The 20,416-nt window shown below is 44.0% G+C and overlaps 1 protein-coding gene across 8 annotated transcripts in view; it reads right to left on the bottom strand.

The window, feature by feature from the left end:
• Positions 1-20,416, bottom strand: part of LOC100488564 (dysferlin) — a 204,524-nt gene that overhangs the window by 155,948 nt on the left and 28,160 nt on the right. For all 8 annotated transcript variants that reach the window (XM_031895266.1, XM_031895263.1, XM_031895269.1 and 5 more), the window contains exons 4-12: positions 10,779-10,884; positions 8,379-8,493; positions 7,860-8,050; positions 5,235-5,363; positions 4,961-5,023; positions 3,931-3,981; positions 3,678-3,708; positions 1,696-1,811; positions 624-750 (exon numbers count right to left, since the gene is read on the bottom strand). In XM_031895266.1, the coding sequence (XP_031751126.1) occupies positions 624-750; positions 1,696-1,811; positions 3,678-3,708; positions 3,931-3,981; positions 4,961-5,023; positions 5,235-5,363; positions 7,860-8,050; positions 8,379-8,493; positions 10,779-10,884 (929 nt within the window). The remainder of the gene's footprint in view (positions 1-623; positions 751-1,695; positions 1,812-3,677; positions 3,709-3,930; positions 3,982-4,960; positions 5,024-5,234; positions 5,364-7,859; positions 8,051-8,378; positions 8,494-10,778; positions 10,885-20,416) is intronic.

A 20,416-nucleotide genomic window follows, 5' to 3' on the forward strand; every position in this document is an offset into this window, starting at 1 on the left:
GTCACACAAGCCCTATGTGATAGAGATATGGGGGATCTTAATAGTGAAAAAAACAATGGCTTCTGGCAGAAATATCTCTATATTCCCACCACTATATTACAATTGGGCATCATTTTGTTATTGTCTCGCTACAAGCAGATAATATTGGCAGAGGCTCCAAGGTAACAAGCCTCCAGGGAACATTTTTGGCTGATTTTGCTTTAGAAACCTCTATCCTCTAGAAACTGTGTCTGGTTCCAGAGCTGAAGCTCACGTCGTGCTTGTTTGTTCTCTAATGAGAACATTTATCACCCAAGACAATAAAACTTGAATGCTGCCCTTCCTCTCTAACCCAGCACTTGGTGTGTTATTGGCTGACCCTACAGCCTCCATCTTGGTTCCATAGGAGCCTTACTGGAATCCCCCAACACAAAGAAGGTTGAGCCGGGAAGTCCGTGTCTCATTTCCTGACCTGGTGTGACTCTGTAAACACTAAACCTGTGTATATCCCAGGTCCTGCTGAAATATCAGTGTTTCCTTCCCAACACAACACAACAACACAATAATACACAGATTCCATGTTGGGAGGTGGAAACATTCAGCTTCCAGGTGTTGAGGAGGCTCCCCCCAAAGTTGACACCTACTCTGCGGCAGATCTTCCGCCCTGTAAATCTTCAGAGTAAGGTGGGCTCCTCGCAGGGACACCCCGGCCGGTCGCAGCAAGTTCCCCTCAATGTCCTCCTTGTCTTCCGAGACCTCCTTTTTCTCTACCTGCAAATACAAAGAAGGTCCATTAGTCATTTCAACCATAGGGAACTTTGCTCTTCCCCTCAACAGGTGAGTCTAGCCAGACACATAGTCAATAGGTGGCACTACACTGGCAGATACTGATCTGTATCCAACTGATGGATGAAAACATGGGTAAAGCCACCTTCCTATAGTTCCATTCGTTCAGGACTAGAGCCCAACATCTAAGAGCCTTGTGTATGTTCCTGATAAGGTAGGGATGATACCACAATGGGGTGCCTGAGCCTACAGTAATAGTGTATATATATATAGATTGTAAGCTCTACGGGGCAGGGACCTCCATCCTCTTGTCCCTTTGACTCTTAGCTTATTACAATTGTATCTTGTATTTATGTATATTTATTGTTATACTGTGTATTTATCTATTATTATCTTAATAACCCCCTGTTTGTAATGTATTCTACTGTACAGCGCTGGGTACATAAGTAGCGCTTTATAAATAAAGATATATATACATACAAATAGGGGGTGTATTACTAACAAACCCTATGGCTCCCTCATATGTACAGCAACAAGTTTTCTGCAAAAATTCTACTTTCCTCATATCCCAGAATCCCTTGCAGTGCTCCATATGTCATATAGGGTAAGAAAACACATATTACCATTTGACCTTTACATAGTAACATAGTAAGTTGGGTTGAAAAAAGACGTATGTCCATCAAGTTCAACCATAATGCCTATATATAACCTGCCTAACTGCTAGTTGATCCAGAGGAAGGCAAAAACCCCATCTGAAGCCTCTCTAATTTGCCCCAGAGGGGGGAAAACAGTTTTTTACCTTTCTCAGTCATTATATAGAGTGAATACCTCCCCTTACATTTAGGGGGTTCTCAGTGCATTTGCCCATTATACATTCCACCCACCCACTGACAATTTTATGGATCAGTCCAAGTGTAACCAAATACTCACCGGGCTCTCATCTCCAGGCCCAAGTACATAGAGGCTGACCTTCAGGTACCCCTTGGCCCCCGCGGAGAAATCGTCTGGGTCGGAGAGGAGAAGCCACTTCCTGAGGAAGGCATGTTCTGGAACAGACCCACATCCTTATTTATCCATTCCCCACATTAATAACCATTAGAATATTCACTTTATGGTATATATATATAATTACCCCTTATTGGGGGCAGAACAGCCCTATTGGGTTTATTTCATGGTTAAATGATTCCCTTTTCTCTGTAATAATAAAACAGTACCTGTACTTGATCCCAACTAAGATATAATTACCCCTTATTGGGGCAGAACAGCCCTATTGGGTTTATTTAATGGTTAAATGATTCCCTTTTCTCTGTAATAATAAAACAGTACCTGTACTTGATCCCAACTAAGATATAATTACCCCTTATTGGGGGCAAAATTGGCTTTTTTCAATGTTTAAATGATTTTTAAGTAGATCCAAAAGGTACATATTTCATTTTAAAAAATAGCTTCTTGTAATCATTTATTATTTGCTTTCATCTGGCAAAACTGTATATTTTTGAATTGTATTTCTTTTTAATGTTTTCTCTAAAGAGGCCATTGAAAAAAAATTGAATTAGTAGGTTTTTAATTAATTAGGTTTTAATTGTGACTGTTGATGTGAACCGCAGTTCCTTAGGGCACACATAGATGGCGCTCACACTCCACTCATAATAAGAAAACTCAAATAAAACCAAAAATTCAGCTTTTTGCTCTGTGACTTAACATGATTGAGTTTTTCCAATTTGATTTTTTTTAAAGAAATATATTAAATATACTAACCATCATGAAAAAAAATCATGATGGTTATTTATACTTAATTAAGTTTAGAAATCAGTAAATTGTATAAATTGAATTAAATTTTACATTAAGGAAATGAATCTTTAGGGAATATTGCAACTCATTCTTAGCCTAATTATTGTTAATGGTCATTTTCTAGCCCTGTATCCCTCTCTCATGTTAGATAGGTAACATAGAAGGGCAGCCATAGGGAATCTATGATGGAAGGAGGGCACGTGGGAGGGGTGCAAAGTTAATTGAGACAGGGCATTGGCAACCCTGAATCTTGGTATCAATTTCCAATAATTCTGGGGCGTAGGACAATACTATGGGCTCCCAGCTCAGCTCTGAATCCGTATAGAGAGGGAAACCCGGTTCATTTCTATTGGGAACACACCCGGATAAATGAACCCAATTCCCTGTCATTGATTTCTGCTGGAAGTGTAAAGAAGCTGCTTGATTATGGCCAGTAGATGGCCCTCTTGCTCCATTAGCTCTCCCCCTGCCCCTATAATGGAATACTCCACTGTGAGTCCTTCAGGCCCCAAGCCTGTGCAGAGAGCTGTCCTGACCCAGGAAGAGCAGTACTCAGGGGAGATTGGACTTACCTAGAGGGAGGTTACAAAGGGCCTACTGCTTATGGAACTAGAGTCCATCTTGAAAGAGAGGCCTGTGGGGATTTTATTGAAAACTATGTTCCTGTGATGTCCCTGGTGATGGTGGTACAAAACAAAGCCCTTGCAGTTTTGTATTGCTGAAGTGCAACCCCCTTTGTCAAGCACGATGGTGGAGCTGCTCATCACTTACTAGTCTGACCAAAAGCCCATTGGAGAAGGGGCCCAAAATCTGTAGTCCAACCAACCTCTTTCTCTTTATTTTATAACAAATATTTAATGAATAATTCCTGTTGTAGATGACTGGGTTTATCTAGGAGGAGACTGTAGATCCCTATTGAGGTTCTGTGAGACTTGGCACAGACATGAGAGTTGGGCCTTCACGCTCCTGGATTCCACCCCCAGCGGTACATTCATTACTAAGTTTATCTTTGGATTCCCCTAGGAGTGGATCAGGCATTTCTGGGATGCTTATTAGTCACGGCCTAGAGGGATCTCCAGTTCCTGTCTGTGCCAAGGGTCCAACAGCTACAAACAACTTACTTGATTCTCCATAAATCATTCCGACGTCCATCTGCACAAGAACAGAAAGTTTCTTATTATTATTTTCATTAAAATCATTCCATGTTGGTTCAGACTATTCCTGCCCGACCATATAGAACACAGGTGGGAACTTATGACACTTCTCTTTTACGTTTCCTATTTACATTGATCCGAAATCTATATTTTGGAGTTACCATGGGAACAAGAGTGTAGGGAACCCGAGATGATACAATTAGTATGGAAATGTAATTACCCGGAATTCACCAATCACTGAGTCTGTTCGGAGGGAGCGGGAATCGAGAACCTATGGAGTAGAACAGGCAGTTAATGTGTTTTATAGAAAGCAATGGATCTTCGGGGCATTGGATACCCAATACAGCCAAGCTCCTAAGGGGAAGTACATAATAACATCAGAGATAACGACTAATGTCTTTCCATAAATCTAATCTAAGAGACATCATTGATAGGGTTCCTCCAGGTCTCGGTAGAAATATCTCTTTGGATATCCAGGCTTATCCCTATCAACGTTTTAAAATCGTGGCTCACACAGTTTAGCTTCATTTGAGGGATGGCCAAAAATAAAGCCAGCACCATGGGAAGGAGAAGATGTATTTAACAAGCGGGTGGCCACTTACTGTATCTATGGCTAGTCTGTTAGAAGAAGACTTCTTATGTTTTTATAGCTTGTCTTCTGCTTGAAACTTTTCTTCTGTCGCTCTTTCCTTCTTCCATCTCCTAACCCTAATTTTAACCTTCCTTCTCTCTTTTTTTTACCTTTTCTCGTCCGTCCTTTCTTCTATGTTCTCCTCTTTCCTCCACCTTTACACTTGTCTACCTCTTCCCTCCCCTCCTACCTTCTAGTTTCCCCATACACCAATCCCTACCATATCTGGGATTTCATAGCATGTCTTCTGCCTGATGTTTTTCTTCTGTCGTTCTTTCCTTCTTTCTTCTTCTATCCCTAATTTTAACTTTCCTTCTCCTTCTTTCTTCCTTAATCTCTTTTCTTCTGTCCTTTCTTCTATGATCTCCTCTTTCCTCTACCTCTACCTCTATACTTGTCTACCCCTTCCCTCATCTCCTACCCTCTAGTTTCCCCACACACCAATCCCTATAATATCTGTCCCTTCAGACCATGTGCCCAAAACACTAGACCATATTGAACACCCACCCCTGCCTATAAGATATAAGCTTTTATTCCAATCTGCAGAGCGCTGGAGGAAATAGAGTAACTTTGCCAGGCATTACAAAGTGCCGTCACATTGACAGGCTCAAGTACTTACAGTCAGGAACACGGGTTCATCAAAGAGTTCAGAAGGGGACTCAAAAAAATTGAAGAAAAATGTCTGTAGAGAGAAAGCAAAAAAGAACCCAAATGCATTTTTATAACAATGAATTGTTGTAATATACCTGTAGAATTTGTCATTACTTTATCAATAAAGGATAATAATAATAACTCTCTTGTGACTTATGTTTTAGGACTTTCCTACACTGGAGCTCTGATCAGAGTCTTGTACAGAAGAACAACAGCCCAAAATCAACCAGCAAGCACCTCACCTCATCGAAATATGGGTTGTTCCCTTTGCGTATCCGGGTTCTCTTGGTCTGCCCAGCAACTGTGACTTTGACAACAGGTTTGATGTTAATCCCTGGGATCTGCCTCCCTTCTATCACTCGAACACGAACCTATAAGAAGGGTGAGAATAGCAGAGTATGTTAGCGTGTGTCTAATAGACAAGGGTGGCTGAGGCAAACCAAATGTATGAAGTTATCCCATGACTTGCCCTCTATGGGGTTTAAACCAGTTACCTTGTGCAATTTAGCCGTTTGCTTTTACCCCTACTCTACTTAGGCAGGCTAGAGGTATGGGCTATGGGCTTTCCCTCTACTGAGGTTCCTATGTCAGTCTCTATCCCTAGTTCTGTCTGTTACTCCCAGATGCTCTGCTTATTGACTGGAGCAGCCATTCCCTAGAGACCTCCCAGCAGAGATCCCATATATATTCCCATTATGGCAATAGCAGTGGCCAGTTCTCAGGTCCACTTACTCACTGGTCACCCTGCTGGGAAGCACCCCTGAACCCGATTCTGGAACCCGTTCCCTGTACCTTTCTGCCTTGAGCTTTGCAAGCCCTTGAACTTTGCATGACTGTGGACCTTGGACCCACTCCAGGAGTGGGGTTTCTGCCAGACCCAGTGCCACCAGGAGTGGGGTTTCTGCCTGACCCAGTGCCACCAGGAGTGGAGCTTATGCCTTTTCTGGATCAGCTAAAAATAAATTCCCTCCAGGTTATTGCCATGCCTGATCCCAGTGAACTTTCAGTTTTTTGTATCCCCACTGTTTCTGAAGAAAATATTTTAGTTATGCTTCTGCAAAACAACATGTTCTGGTCTTTTTGGTTTTGATTTTGAGAAGAGAAATGTTTTTGTTCCTGGGAAAGTTTTGTTTGGAGCATCCTGAAACAGCTCCTGAAGGGGGGGAATGTAAGGAATGTACATTGCAGCCAATTGCCTTTACCCCTACTCAGGCTAGAGGTATGGCGCTACCTGGTACTAAGGTTCCTATGTCAGTCTCTATACCTAGTTCTGTACAATACCAGCTTCTATGTGTTATTACAGGGGCAGTCAATCCCTAAAGACCTCCCATCAGAGACTGGATATATATTCCTTATTCTGGCAATAGCAGGGGTGAGTTCTCAGCCTACTTACCTGCTGGTCCATGCCCAGTACTGATTCCTGGAAAGACCGAGGTCACTCTGGACCTTGGTCTTTGTTTACCCTTTGATTTAACCCTGTCGAGTCTGCTGATTTTGGTTCCCTTGCCTGTACCTCCGCCCACAACCTGCTCTGTTTTATTCACTCAATTTTTCCTATTGAACTTTTTGTGTGCAAGCATCCTTCCTGCCTGTTTACCAGTCTTCTCCCTCTTACTGTAGTCTTTATTTCAAACACTAGACCAGTGGCTCCTTTGATTCTCTTGTGGCCCCTTGGTGATCATTCTGTGTGGGTTTTTGGCCATCATGAGTGACACCAAATTTTGTTATTCATAAAAATGTCTCCACATTGACTCCTACATTATGACAACGTTGACCGTGTTCCTGGTAGTGGGATGAACTGATGGACAGTATGGTAGTGGGCTATATATGATGACACACAAGGAAGTCTATGGAGCTCAAGATCACTCTGAGGACCATTAAAGTTACTTGGAGACCCTCGTCCACAACCAATGCAACAGTTATTGTCCCTAATCAGAGGCAATTTTACAGTTTGTGGGTACCAGTTACTCCCACAGTGTCTGAAGGTTAACAAGAAGGGCATTTGGAAGAACAACTAAACAGTTCTTCTGGGTGATCCAAAAAGTATGGAGCCCAGTGGAGGGGAATAAGGATGCAAGGATGGGTGGGTTGGAGGCAATACAAGTGAATGAGACAAATAAAAGGGTAGACATGAAAATATGTCATGGAAAGAATCATGAGTTCTAAAGGGAAGGAGTGTGTATTCATAAGCTGAATCTCTATTCAACTTTATTAGACTTTGGGTAATGCCAAAAAATTACCAGACCGTGTAGCCAATGAGAAATAATGTTCTATTGGATTAAATGTTTAATTGCTTGATTAAATTTAGCCACATGTTAATATGAGGGACTGGTAGACCCAGATATTATATATAATCTATTTTATCTATTTAATTTGAGGAAGAACAGAAGAAAGTCTTGTGCCGGTGACTGGTGGATGTGAGTCGGGTTTGAGCAATGTTTCCTGCTGACTCACTGGTATGAACGGGCATTGCCTGATATTGGCGCTGTATCGTTATATCCAGGCCCTGGTACAGAGCTGTGATCAGTAATGGTTTGTTCCATGAACCATGAAGAGTCATGAAGAGTCATGAAGAGTCAGCGCTGTACTCATCATAGAGATCTGTATTTTTGGATTCAACTTGGGTGCAACATTCCCCTATATGAATCAGCTTTATATATCATCTGTCTGCTGCCTGCATCTGCTTTAGGGTCAGTGTTTATTGCAACTGTATATTCTGCCTATGTGCTTGGTTTCTATCTGCCCCCTGTGTGTATCCAGAGGAAATGTTAATGGCCCCCTATCGTGTAAATGGGTTCCCCTGGCAGAGCCGTGGGCTGACATAGTTGTGGAGTTGTACAAGAGTGTTGCTGAGAGGCTACCATCACCTGGAAGTCCTGAGGCTTGTTGGAGAGGTGTTTTTTGGAGTTGCTCTTCTTTCTCTTTAATCCCTGCACAGGGACAGGGGCAGTTTTCTTGGGGAGAGTGGGTTGCTCTGCTCCTCCAGGGGCCAGAGAGACAATATCCGCTTCATCGCCAGTTCCAGCCTGGTCTTCCGTGTCCTCTTCACCAGCCGTATCTGTAACACAGGTTATACAGGTCTCCAAAAAGGGCTGTTTCCCCTTTAATAGGGAATGGGGACAATAACCAAGAACCCTTTTAGTATGAATTTCTGCAGATTACTTGGGACCATGGCCTGCCCTGCTGATCTATTGGATCTTGGTCACCCAATCCAATTAATTCTTGCATAATCCCTCCAGAACCGCTAAACATATTGGTCCTTTTTCCTTCTCCCTTAGGTTGAAAATTAAAATAAAACAGGGGGCGGGGGGAAGATTGAAGTACCAATAGGAAAGCTAGATCAGTTTTTGGAGGTGGGCAAGGGATAATAAACCAATGCTACTTACCAGTGATGGTGTCCAACTCATTGAGCGATGGGGTGGGCTCCTTGGGTGCAGGAGGGGGTACAACTGGGGCTGCCCCCGGTGGAGGAAAGTAAGATATCTGCAAGGTTAATATCGCCTGCAAAATGATAAATAAACCCATTAATCCCAATTCTACTATCCGGGTGTCTTGGCTGCTTAAGCACAGACCACAGATTATCAGTAAAACCTTTTATAGATTAAGTAGATTGAAAATGTGAGCTTTCGGGACTGTTTAGGTCCCTGCTCCAGGCATGGTTTGACCAGTTATGTTTTTGTGCCTAGTGTGTAGGCCTTGCACTCTAAAGGTCCCCATACACGTGCCGATTGTAGCTGCCGATATGGGTCCTTGGACATATTCGGCAGCTAATTGGCCTGTTTAGGGGCAGGAACGAGGGGCCTGCCCGACCGATATCTGGCCTGAAATTGGCCAGATATCAATCAAGCAGGTTAAAAGATTTAGTTGGATTGGGGACCACATCAGCTCGTTGATGCGGCCCCCAAACCGACTGCCCCATTGCCGCCAATATAATTAGATTGTTTGGCCCTGGAGCCAAACGATCTAATTATATTGGCATTATATATCGCATTAGCCTACATTTTCCCAGATATCGCCCACCCGTAGGTGGGGATATCGGGAGAAGATCTGCTCGCTTGGCGACCTTTAAAGGAGCCTTGTAGTCACTTTTTGTGCATTCCCGTGGGAGCGTATTCCCTGACACCCGTGTTAGTTCCTCTGCTTCCTGTCCGGCAAAACACAGCAGCCCTGTCTTGCTTTATGGCCCATTTTATGGAAAAACCACTAACTGGACAGAAATGAACACAATAAAATGAAAACCGGTATAAAACATTAAGCGGTATCACTTTAAGAAGCAATAAAAGGGATTCGCATAGTTTTCTTTGAATGAATTCTTCATTTAAATGTCTGCCGTACAGCCAATCAGTATACAGACAGACAGGGTTACCCACTGAGTGCCCTGGGGACTCAGGAAGCCCCCCTAGCGAGCCGAGCGAGTGACATCCAACCAGATGGAAACCCTCCCATGTAACTGCTCCTCTGGCCGCGCCAACATACACAGAGAGAGAGAAGTCAGTCCAGAGGCCACAGGAAGCCCCCGGCTGAGGCAGTGTAAAGCTACAGAGTGAGGCTAAATATATCCCTGCCCTTGTTATTCTGTTCTGTGGCTCGTGCAGGGGTCAGGGGGTCCTTACGAGGAGGCCAAATACTCAAATGTGCTTCTAAAATGCTTAAAAGGGCCCCTTCAAACTATAAATGTATGATATGTTATAGTCATAATCGCCAAGGATGGTGCCCAGCTCTTGTGGTACTACAACCAACCCAACATCCCCTAACAGCCTAGAGGCAGTAGCCACTCTTTCTCCTCTTCATTAGCCATCTTGGTTTGGTACGAGCAGCATTGTGTCCTGGCCAAATGGGTGGGAGAGGGTTGAATAGACCTAAAGATCTGTTTGTTGGACCAAACAACCTTGTGCAACTGGTTCTCAGTCTGTGCCCCCTTGGGTGGAGCAGTGGCAGAAGCCTGGAGGCAAATTTGGGTGAAACCTGGGAGAATGATCCCCTAGATACACCTGAAATCCCAGCTTGAAGGTCACTTGAGATGTGATTGAGATGGAAGAACATATTTGGCTGAATGATCAATACAACTATATGTTTCTATATTTGTAGCCTTTTCATGAGCTAAGAGGACCCTGACAAAATGTTGGACCTCCAAAAGTAGGCTTGGAATAATGTGATGTGAATTTTGGAAGGCCAATGGGATTGGAGAAAACTTTGCCTTCAAAGCAACCCCACCTACCAACTATGATCAGGTAATTCACCTGCCAAAGACTGCCCAGTTGCCCAAATATATGGCCACCTCAACCCAACAAAGCTTTATAATAGGCATGAGTGCATGGAACTTGGGGTTGGTGTAGGTATCTGTGTCTAGTGTTGGGCAAGATCAGCCCGAAGGGGTTCTTGTCCTTGTTTATTGGCAGCGCAGAGACTTTAGTGGAAGTTAAACTTGCAGAACGTGGCAGAGGTAACAAGGGCTTCCTTCACCCAAGCCTCTTCTTATATTGAGGTGCCTTTGGCTTCTACTCAGGTTTTGCTTTGGTTACAGGGTAGCCTTTGGCTTCTGCTGAGGAACTCCTTGTTCTATGCTATATGTATCCTTCATTTACCTTATCCTTGGCTTCCAACTGGCTACTTGGACTAGGAGATTTACCCAACATCTGGTTTTCTCCCCACTGAATCCCTCCTTCATGCCTATAGTCTATATACTCTTTGCGTTCCTCTTGAGACCTCCATCTCCCCAGAGACCTCTGTATGTGCCACCAACTTAGATTTGGAATTATACAAGGTAGATCTAACGTGACACTTACCCCCGTGCCCTGCTTCTTGCTGTCCAGGAGTGGGGCATTATACGTGGCCGTCAGGTTAGGGGACGTAAGTAAATCCCGTAGGCTGACTCGGGTCTCACCCAGAAACCTGTCAGGGAGAAAGTTTATAGGAATGTTAATATTTGGGGGAATGTCAGCACTAATCCAGATCCAGTTTTTAGATGCAGGCAGCAGTTATAATGTTCTGTATTAGGGAAGGGGCAAATGTGTCTCACTGCTCAGCCCCTCATTTCCCAGAATGCTGTGAGCTTGCAGCCAAACTCCATTACACCTGGAGATGCAGTGGGTGCAATAAGTTATGGTTAACACCACTTATACTATAGGTACTTGTGTCAAAATGCACTCATTGCACTTCCGTATAGCTGCGCTCGGTGCCCCTCAGCCCATTCCAAATCAGGTGCTGCCATACCAATTGACGCAAGGGAGCTGCAGTTGCATTAATTTTGCTGAATCGGATGCAATTGTGCCAGATGCAGCACACATGTCTGATGAATACAGTGCTGCCTGCATCCAACACATCTGAATTCATGAGGTTCAGGTGGGGGTGCATAACCCCTCCCACTAACTGTACCCTAATTTATGTATCATTCAGACGCACACATTAGGGAGCATTGGTCTGCAATAAAGCCCTGTACTTAGTGCGTGCCATACTGCCAGGGCTGTTATACACCCTCACACTGCCCCCTGCAAGTGGCGCCAGGTTTCCAATCTGCCATTAGGGGCAAAGCACAGCCAGACCCCAGATACGGGTGCACTAAGTGGCACCTACAGAGCCTTACAGAGTCAGGGGGCAAGACACCGACAGACAGGAGGTGCTGAGCGAGAGACAGTAGTTGGCAAATGAGAGACAATAAAAGCCACATATACAGGTAGGTGCTGGGGCATAAGAGCCACATATACAGGTAGGTGCTGGGGCATAAGAGCCACATATACAGGTAGGTGCTGGGGAATAAGAGCCACATATAGAGGTAGGTGCTGGGGCATAAGAGCCACATATAGAGGTAGGTGCTGGGGCATAAGAGCCACATATACAGGTAGGTGCTGGGGAATAAGAGCCACATATACAGGTAGGTGCTGGGGCATAAGAGTCACATATAGAGGTAGGTGCTGGGGCATAAGAGTCACATATAGAGGTAGGTGCTGGGGAACAAGAGCCACATATAGAGGTAGGTGCTGGGGCATAAGAGTCACATATAGAGGTAGGTGCTGGGGAATAAGAGCCACATATAGAGGTAGGTGCTGGGGCAGAAAAGCCACATATAGAGGTAGGTGCTGGGGAATAAGAGCCACATATAGAGGTAGGTGCTGGGGCAGAAGAGCCACATATAGAGGTAGGTGCTGGGGAATAAGAGCCACATATAGAGGTAGGTGCTGGGGCATAAGAGCCACATATAGAGGTAGGTGCTGGGGCATAAGAGCCACATAGAGAGGTAGGTGCTGGGGAATAAGAGCCACATATAGAGGTAGGTGCTGGGGCATAAGAGCCACATATAGAGGTAGGTGCTGGGGCATAAGAGTCACATATAGAGGTAGGTGCTGGGGCAGAAGAGCCACATATAGAGGTAGGTGCTGGGGCATAAGAGTCACATATAGAGGTAGGTGCTGGGGCAGAAGAGCCACATATAGAGGTAGGTGCTGGGGAATAAGAGCCACATATAGTGGAAACACCAAGAGACACAGTTAAAGACAGGAGGATATAAGACATAGTAGTTGGGCAGGGAGAGACACAGACAGACCCAGGAGCTGGGGGGCAAATTCTGCTTTCTATATAAATAAGCCCCACGTGCCATAACATAACAGAGACACACAGGGAATAAATACACAGGGTGCAGGGAGTTAACAGGTTTATAAACAAGGGAAATGCTAATGTGACTGTATCTCTTTAAATGCAGCACCAGTGCAGGAACGCTAATAATACCCCGTACCCGGCGCTGGAACAACAGCAGGATATGAATGGCGGAAACCCAAGTGGCTAATGGGGAATAATGGCGGAAACAGCCTGACATTCCAACGCTCTCCATGTGGCGCAGTCTCAATAAAACATCTGATTTATTGTGTCGCAGGAATGGCTGTTTTTTTATATCATTGTTTAGAGAAGGGACTGACATAAATAATTCTGTTACCTGTCTGCCCCCTGCTATTGTCTGCGGGGATATTTATATATGGGGCTGGCTATAAATACATGGTGTTACTGTACGGGCACTTACTGGGGGGTTCACTAAGGTTGTGTTACTTGGAAGGGTTGAACTTGATGGACTCTGGTCTTTTTTCAACCCTATGTAACTATGTCTTGGGTTTACAGAGAAATAGGTTTGTCCTCAGCTTCCACTCAAACTACAGTAGTATGAGGGTATTGCTTACTGTGTGGGCAGGGCATTCAATCTCTGTATATTAGGAATAATACCTGAGGGTGGGAGCTGCCATACTGTTCCTCAGGGAGTTAGAATAAGTGGAAAGACAACCCCTAGTAGAATTTTATCTAACAGGCTGGTGAGGAAGCAGTTATGTCCTGCATGGGGGTTAAGATGACAGCAAATTCCTGACTTTATTGCCTGGCCTGGGGCAGCAGAGCAGGGGAAGGGGGGAGCGCAGGCTGGAGGAATGGCATCTATAAACACAGCCGGGACACAACAGCTCGAACTAAATGGCGGTTGGCGCATTTGGATAGGTGGGTACATGTGGTGCCCATGGCAGTGCCCAAGAACAGTGCAACTCAGTAGATACAATAACTTATATTTGTAGAGTGTAAGCTCTTTTGGACAGGGCTCTCTTCACCTCTTGTATCGGTTACTGATTGCTTTATATGTTACTCTGTATGTCCAATGTATGTAACCCACTTATTGTACAGCGCTGCGGGATATGTTGGCGCTTTATAAATAAATGTTAATAATAATAATAATATGCAGAGAGCACTGTATATGGGGATTGAAACTCACTGGGCACCTGGGTTTTTTTACCTTCAGACCCAATATTGCCTATTTCTGGGGCATCACCTTTTTGCTAATCCCATTACATCTCTAAGCTTAGGGTTGCTACCTACCTACAGCCTTACAATGTGGCCCTCAGCTGACTATTTCTCAATCACGGGGCCCCCTAACCCCACTTTTCCAGGGAGTTCCAGCCCAGAGTTTGGAACCACTTACAGCCCCATCCAAGAGGGGGAGCACAACATTGAACTAGAGCACTTTCTTTCCTTATATACATCCAGGGAAGGTCACATGATCCTGCTATCCTATCAGATGTTACATTAGACACCCCTGAAATAGGTCGATGCAGTGTGGGGTCCCCCAAAATTGTCTAAATGAAGAAAACACTTTATTTATTTAAGTCACTAGGGGGCACTAACCATATCTAAACACAATGCATAATCCTAGCCTTGCCGTTACTGTGCCCTTCCTTTGGTATCTGGGCCTGAGGATTATTATTATTAACATTTATTTATAAAGCGCCAACATACCCCGCAGCGCTGTACAATAAGTGGGTTTCATACATTGGGCATACAGAGTAACATATAAAGCAATCAGTAACCAATACAAGAGGTGAAGAGAGCCCTGCCCAAAAGAGCTTACAATCTACAAGATGAGTATTAATCTAGGTATAGGGCAGGCATTAATTCCTAATATTTGTTTCCATCGGAAAAAAGTTCTATTATCTCCTTGTGCTTTGCATGGGGAAGGGGTTTATTCCCTGGTACCTGTGTCCCCAACTCTACTTCCTTTCTGGCAGAGAACAGCACTTCTGTCTCGCTTTGTGACAGGGTTTTTAGCTTTTGCTTAGGCCACAAATACTTTAAACTGTGAGATTTTTTTTGGTTTTTTGTGCTTTATGGTTGGGTTCAGTTCAGACTTGCCTAGTTCCCACTGATACCCTAGGGGTACCAGTTGCCTCTGTATCGCTCAATGGAACAGGTACAGACCCGCCAAACTAGGCCTGGGTGCCGCCTTAATAACAAAAGAACAGACACAAACGCTCTTCTTCCTTTTATATTCAGCCGATTCCCCGGTGATTGAGTCCAACTAGGAATTTACTGGAAAGACGATAAAATCCAAGACAAGACACTGTAAACTGTAATGGGATCCTGAAACCCCCCTGGCTCAGCCCCTTACACCCCCCCCCCCCCCTCCTCACCATTCTAGCAATGAAACTCTTGGGAAAGCGGAAAAATGCAAACTGGGATTTATAGCTTTGTGAACCCTGCGGCTCCCTGTACATTGCTTATATACAGCAGCTTAAAGAGGCAAATCAGTTCCTGGTACATGGGAAGGTACATTAGAAACACTACAAGTCTTGTAGATTGTAAGCTCTTTTGGGCAGGGCTCCCTTCCCCTCTTGTATCGGTTACTGATTGCTTTATATGTTGCTCTGTATGTCCAATGTATGGAACCCACTTATTGTACAGCGCTGCGGGGTATGTTGGCGCTTTATAAATAAATGTTAAATAAATAATCCGAGGTGCCATATTCTGCACCTACAATAATCCCTGTTGGATCAGACTGTGTGCTTAGGCTTGCAAGGGATTATATGGAGTAGGGCAGGGTGTATCTGTCCCCGCGTGTTGGAACAGAGAGGGGATTGGATGGGTTCCAGGCAGATGTTTGATGTGTGTAGTTAGTAATTACTAACAGTAAAACCCACAGAGGGAGCCTTTAGGGACCGTCGGACTTCTGTGCAACAAGAGGTTCCAGATGCAGCACAGAGTCAGTACGTTCCCCCGACCTTCTAGCAAAGGAGCGATCGCTAGAAAATAAATGTTATTTTAGCGCTTTCATGCTACAAAGACTGATTATTGTTCATATTTAACAACATAAACTCCTTAGTGTAAGGAAAGCCTTTATAGAACCAAGAAGAAAACCTGCCATACCATTAAAGGGGATCTGTCAGCCAGACATAAAGAGCTGTACAGGTATAGGACCTGTTATCCAGAATGCGTGGGATCAAGAGTATTCTGGATAAGGGGTCTGTAATTTAGATCTTCATACCTCAGGTCTACTAAGAAATCAATAAAACATTAATTAAACCCAATAGGGCTGTTCTGCCCCAATAAGGGGTAATTATATCTTAGTTGGGATCAAGTACAGGTACTGTTTTATTATTACAGAGAAACGGGAATCATTTAACCATGAAATAAACCCAATAGGGCTGTTCTGCCCCCAATAAGGGGTAATTATATCTTAGTTGGGATCAAGTACAGGTACTGTTTTATTATTACAGAGAAACGGGAATCATTTAACCATGAAATAAACCCAATAGGGCTGTTCTGCCCCCAATAAGGGGTAATTATATCTTAGTTGGGATCAAGTACAGGTACTGTTTTATTATTACAGAGAAAAGGGAATCATTTAACCATTAAATAAACCCAATAGGGCTGTTCTGCCCCAATAAGGGGTAATTATATCTTAGTTGGGATCAAGTACAGGTACTGTTTTATTATTACAGAGAAACGGGAATCATTTAACCATGAAATAAACCCAATAGGGCTGTTCTGCCCCCAATAAGGGGTAATTATATCTTAGTTGGATCAAGTACAGGTACTGTTTTATTATTACAGAGAAAAGGGAATGCATTTAACCATGAAATAAACCCCAATAGGGCTGTTCTGCCCCAATAAGGGGGTAATTATATCTTTAGTTGGGATCAAGTACAGGTACTGTTTTATTATTACAGAGAAAAGGAATCATTTAACCATTAAATAAACCCAATAGGGCTGTTCTGCCCCAATAAGGGGTAATTATATCTTAGTTGGGATCAAGTACAGGTACTGTTTTTATTATTACAGAGAAAAGGGAATCATTTAACCATAAATAAACCCAATAGGGCTGTTCTGCCCCAATAAGGGGTAATTATATCTTAGTTGGGATCAAGTACAGGTACTGTTTTATTATTACAGAGAAAGGAATCATTTAAATCTGAATTATTTGATTAAAATGGAGTCTATGGGAGATGGCCTTTCTGTAATTCAGAGCTTTCTGGATATCGGGTTTCCAGATAAGGGATCCCATACCTGTATAATAACCTTGAAACTTGAAACCTAAATGTATTGTTTATTTACGCATTTATAACCATTATAAAGCCATTTAAATATCCCAGCTGTCAGTCATATATTGCCTGCCCCGCCTCTATGCCTTAGGCAGTTTCTTTCACTTTCTATTCAGAACGTCTTAGTCACTGCCCTCTCCACATTCCCCCTCCTCCTCACCATCTAATCGTGTAACCAGTGCAAGGACATGGGTACTAGGTCCCACATTCTGGCACATAAACAAGAATTTGGCAGGATGCAAAGTTTGCCTTTATGAAAGTGCCCACAAAATGGCGCCTGCCTGCTTGCTGCAACTGTCAATTCCAAGGCTGAAGGAAACAAGACTAAAATAATTTATATAGTGTAAGTAAAGTTTGTGTTGCTTGACAAACACAATGGGAAACAATTTGGAATTATTTCTTAGGGTGACAGGTCCCCTTTAAGCTAATATTCTCCTATGGAATGTGGCATTTCTACAATTGCTCCTGACCAGTAAAAACAACCCTTTGGACACTCTTGTCACTGCCTAGGAAAGAAAAGGAATGTATCATGGGGGACAGAAGCTGCATTCAATGAATATAAACACTACAACAAGTGTTGTAAACCAGCAATCAGGTAGGAAAGATGGAAAATGAGGAACAGATTGTGGCACAGGTTAAGACTAACACCCCAAAAAGCTTTTTTAAGTGTATTAATAGTAAAAAGGATGCAGGCTGAGAGTAAGGCTCCATTAAAAATTAGTAAAAATGTGGTTTATCAGTTCACTTAAATAAAGCATAAAGTGGTGCTTGAGATTTATTACTTATACTAGAGGTTATATTCATTACCTGGCCCATAGATTGAAAAAATCTTTTCCATTAGTCTAATAATGTGGTTATATTACAGATACAGAAAAGGCAAATCTGGTTTAAGGTTGTTCGCTATGTTTCATTAGAATACAATAGAGGGGTCACTATTTCCAGGTTTTGCACCAGACTAGTGAAGATACTTGTGGTGCTCAACTCAAATCTAAGTCAGGTTTGAACCGGTGTGCTATCACAGATAGAATAAGCCCTGCCACACCAAGCTCACTGGTCAGATGAATACACACCTATAATGGGATTCCTAATCCTGAGTTAGGACCTTTGCCCAGTCCTTAAAGTACGATCTAAATGTGGCTGAAGCAAGCACCCTGCACAATGACATTCTCTCCGCTTGATATCATGTACATACTGGAGCTGATATTAATCATCATATAGACTTTAAGAAGGGGTCTGGAGATTTGGCTGTAAAGCAATTGTGATTGGGAATACAGAGGGTATGGGAGATTAGCTCTCAGTACAAGTGTGATTTAGGGAATACAGGATATGTTATGTGGTAGAGATGAGCTCTCAGTACATAGTGAAGGGTAATACAGGGTTAGGACCGGAGATATAGCTCTGTCAGTACTAAGTGAGGTAATGAGGCCCCACGGTAGCGTAGGGGAGTAGCTCTCTTAGTACATAGTGAATGGAATTACATGACGGTAGGGAGATAGCCTCTCAGTACAAGTGAGGGAATACAGGGGAGGGAGAGATTAGCTTCTCAGTACAAGTGAGGATACAGGTGGTAGGAGGGATAGCCTCTATTACAAGTGGAGGGAAATACAGGGCGAAGAAGTAGGGAGATGAGCTCCTCTTCTGAGTACAAGTGGAGGGAATACAGTGTAGGGGAGATAAATTTTGCTTCTCAGAATTAACAAGTGAGGGAATGACGGGGAATCTAGGGAGTATATAGTGCTCTCTCAGTACAAGTGAGGGAATACAGGGTATGTGAGAGATTAGCTCTCAGGTACATAAGCTGGAGGATAACAGAGGTAATCAATAGGGAGATAGCTCTCATTACAATGTGATGGGAATGACAGGAAAGGTAGGAGGTGATAGCTCTCAGTACTCGAATGTAAGATAGGAAGTAGCGGAGTGGGCTTAGGGAGAAATGATAAGCTCGGGCAGTACAAGTGAGGAATACGGAGGCCTAGGTAGGAGGCCAAGAATAGCTCTCAGTACAAGATGGAGGCGAAATATTGACAGGGGTTAGGGGAGATAGCTCTGCAGTATCAAGGTGCATCGGGAATACAGGGGTAAAGTTGAGAGATAGCTCCTCTTAGTACATATGATGCAGGTGGAATACAGGTATTAGGAAGGGGAGAGAGCTCTCAGTACAAGGAGGAAATACGGGGCTATGGAGATAGCTCTCAGTTTAACAAAGTGGGGAAATACAGGGGTAGGGGGGATAGCTCTCAGTACAAGTGACGGGAATACAGTGACGGAGGTTAGCGGGGAAGATAATGCATCTCATTTACTAAGTGCGGGAATACAGGGGTATGGGAAGATGAGCTCTCAGTACAATAGGTGAGGGGAACCTTACCTAGGTGTCTTGATGGGAGATAGCTTTCTCAGTACAAGTGAGGGAAATTAACCAGGCTCGACCTGGAAAAAAAGAGGGTTTAGGAGGGATATAGCTCTCAGTACAAGTGACTTCAAGGGAATACAGGGGTAAGGGAGATAGCTCTCAGTACAAGTGAGGGAATACAGGCGGCTAGCCAGGGCATAGCTCTCAGTACAAGTTGAGGGAATACAAGGGTTAGGGGAGGATGTAGCTCTCAAGATTACAAGTTTGAGGGAGTTAATACAGGCGGTTAGCGGGAGATAGCTCTCAGTACAAGTGAAGGGAATACAGGGGTAGGGGAGAATAGCTCTCAGTAATACATTTGCAGGGAATACAGGGGTAGGAGTGATTGCTCTCGAGTACAAGTGAGGGGAATTACTAGGGGTTAGGGGGGATGATGCTTCAGTACAAGTGAGGGGAATACAGGAGAAGTAGTTGGGTAGCTCTTCAGCTCACCAAGTGAGGAAAGGCTACAGGGGTGAGGGAGAATAGCTACTTTAGTTACAAGGTGAGGGAATACATGGGGGTAGGGGAGATAGCTCCCTCAGTAACAAGTGATAAGTGGATTATTCACACCGGGGTAGGGGGGATAGCTCTCAGGGCTACAAGTGAGGGAATACCAGGGGTAGGGGAGATAGCTCTCATACAAGTGAGGAATACAGGCGTAGGGGGATAGCTCTCGGTACAAGTGAGGGAATACAGGAGGTTAGGGGGGACTAGCTCTCAGTACAAGTGAGGGAATACAGGTTGGGGTAGGGAGGGATAGCTCTCAGTACAAGTGAGGGAATACAGGGGTAGGGGATAGCTCTCAGTTACAAGTGAGGGAATACAGGGGTGGGGAGATAGCTCTTCAGTACAAGTGAGGGCAACTTACCACGCGCCGGGTAGGGGGATAGCTCTCAGTACAAGTGAGGGATTACAATGCGGATGAGGTGAGATAGCTCTCAGATACAAGTTGAGGCGCCCATACAGCCGGGTAGGGGAGATAGCTCTCGGGAGTTACAAGTGAGGGAATACAGGGGTAGGGAGATTTAGCTCTCAGTACAAGTGAGGGAATACAGGGGTAAGGGGGATAGCTCTCCAGTACAAGATGAGGGAATTACAGGGGTAGGGGGAGATAGCTCTCATGTACAAGTGAGGGAATACAGGGGTAGGGGAGATAGGCTCTCAGTATTCAAGTGAGGGGGAATACAGGGTA

This window comes from Xenopus tropicalis, chromosome 1 (genome assembly GCF_000004195.4).
Source record: "Xenopus tropicalis strain Nigerian chromosome 1, UCB_Xtro_10.0, whole genome shotgun sequence".
In the NCBI taxonomy this organism is placed as follows: domain Eukaryota; kingdom Metazoa; phylum Chordata; class Amphibia; order Anura; family Pipidae; genus Xenopus; species Xenopus tropicalis.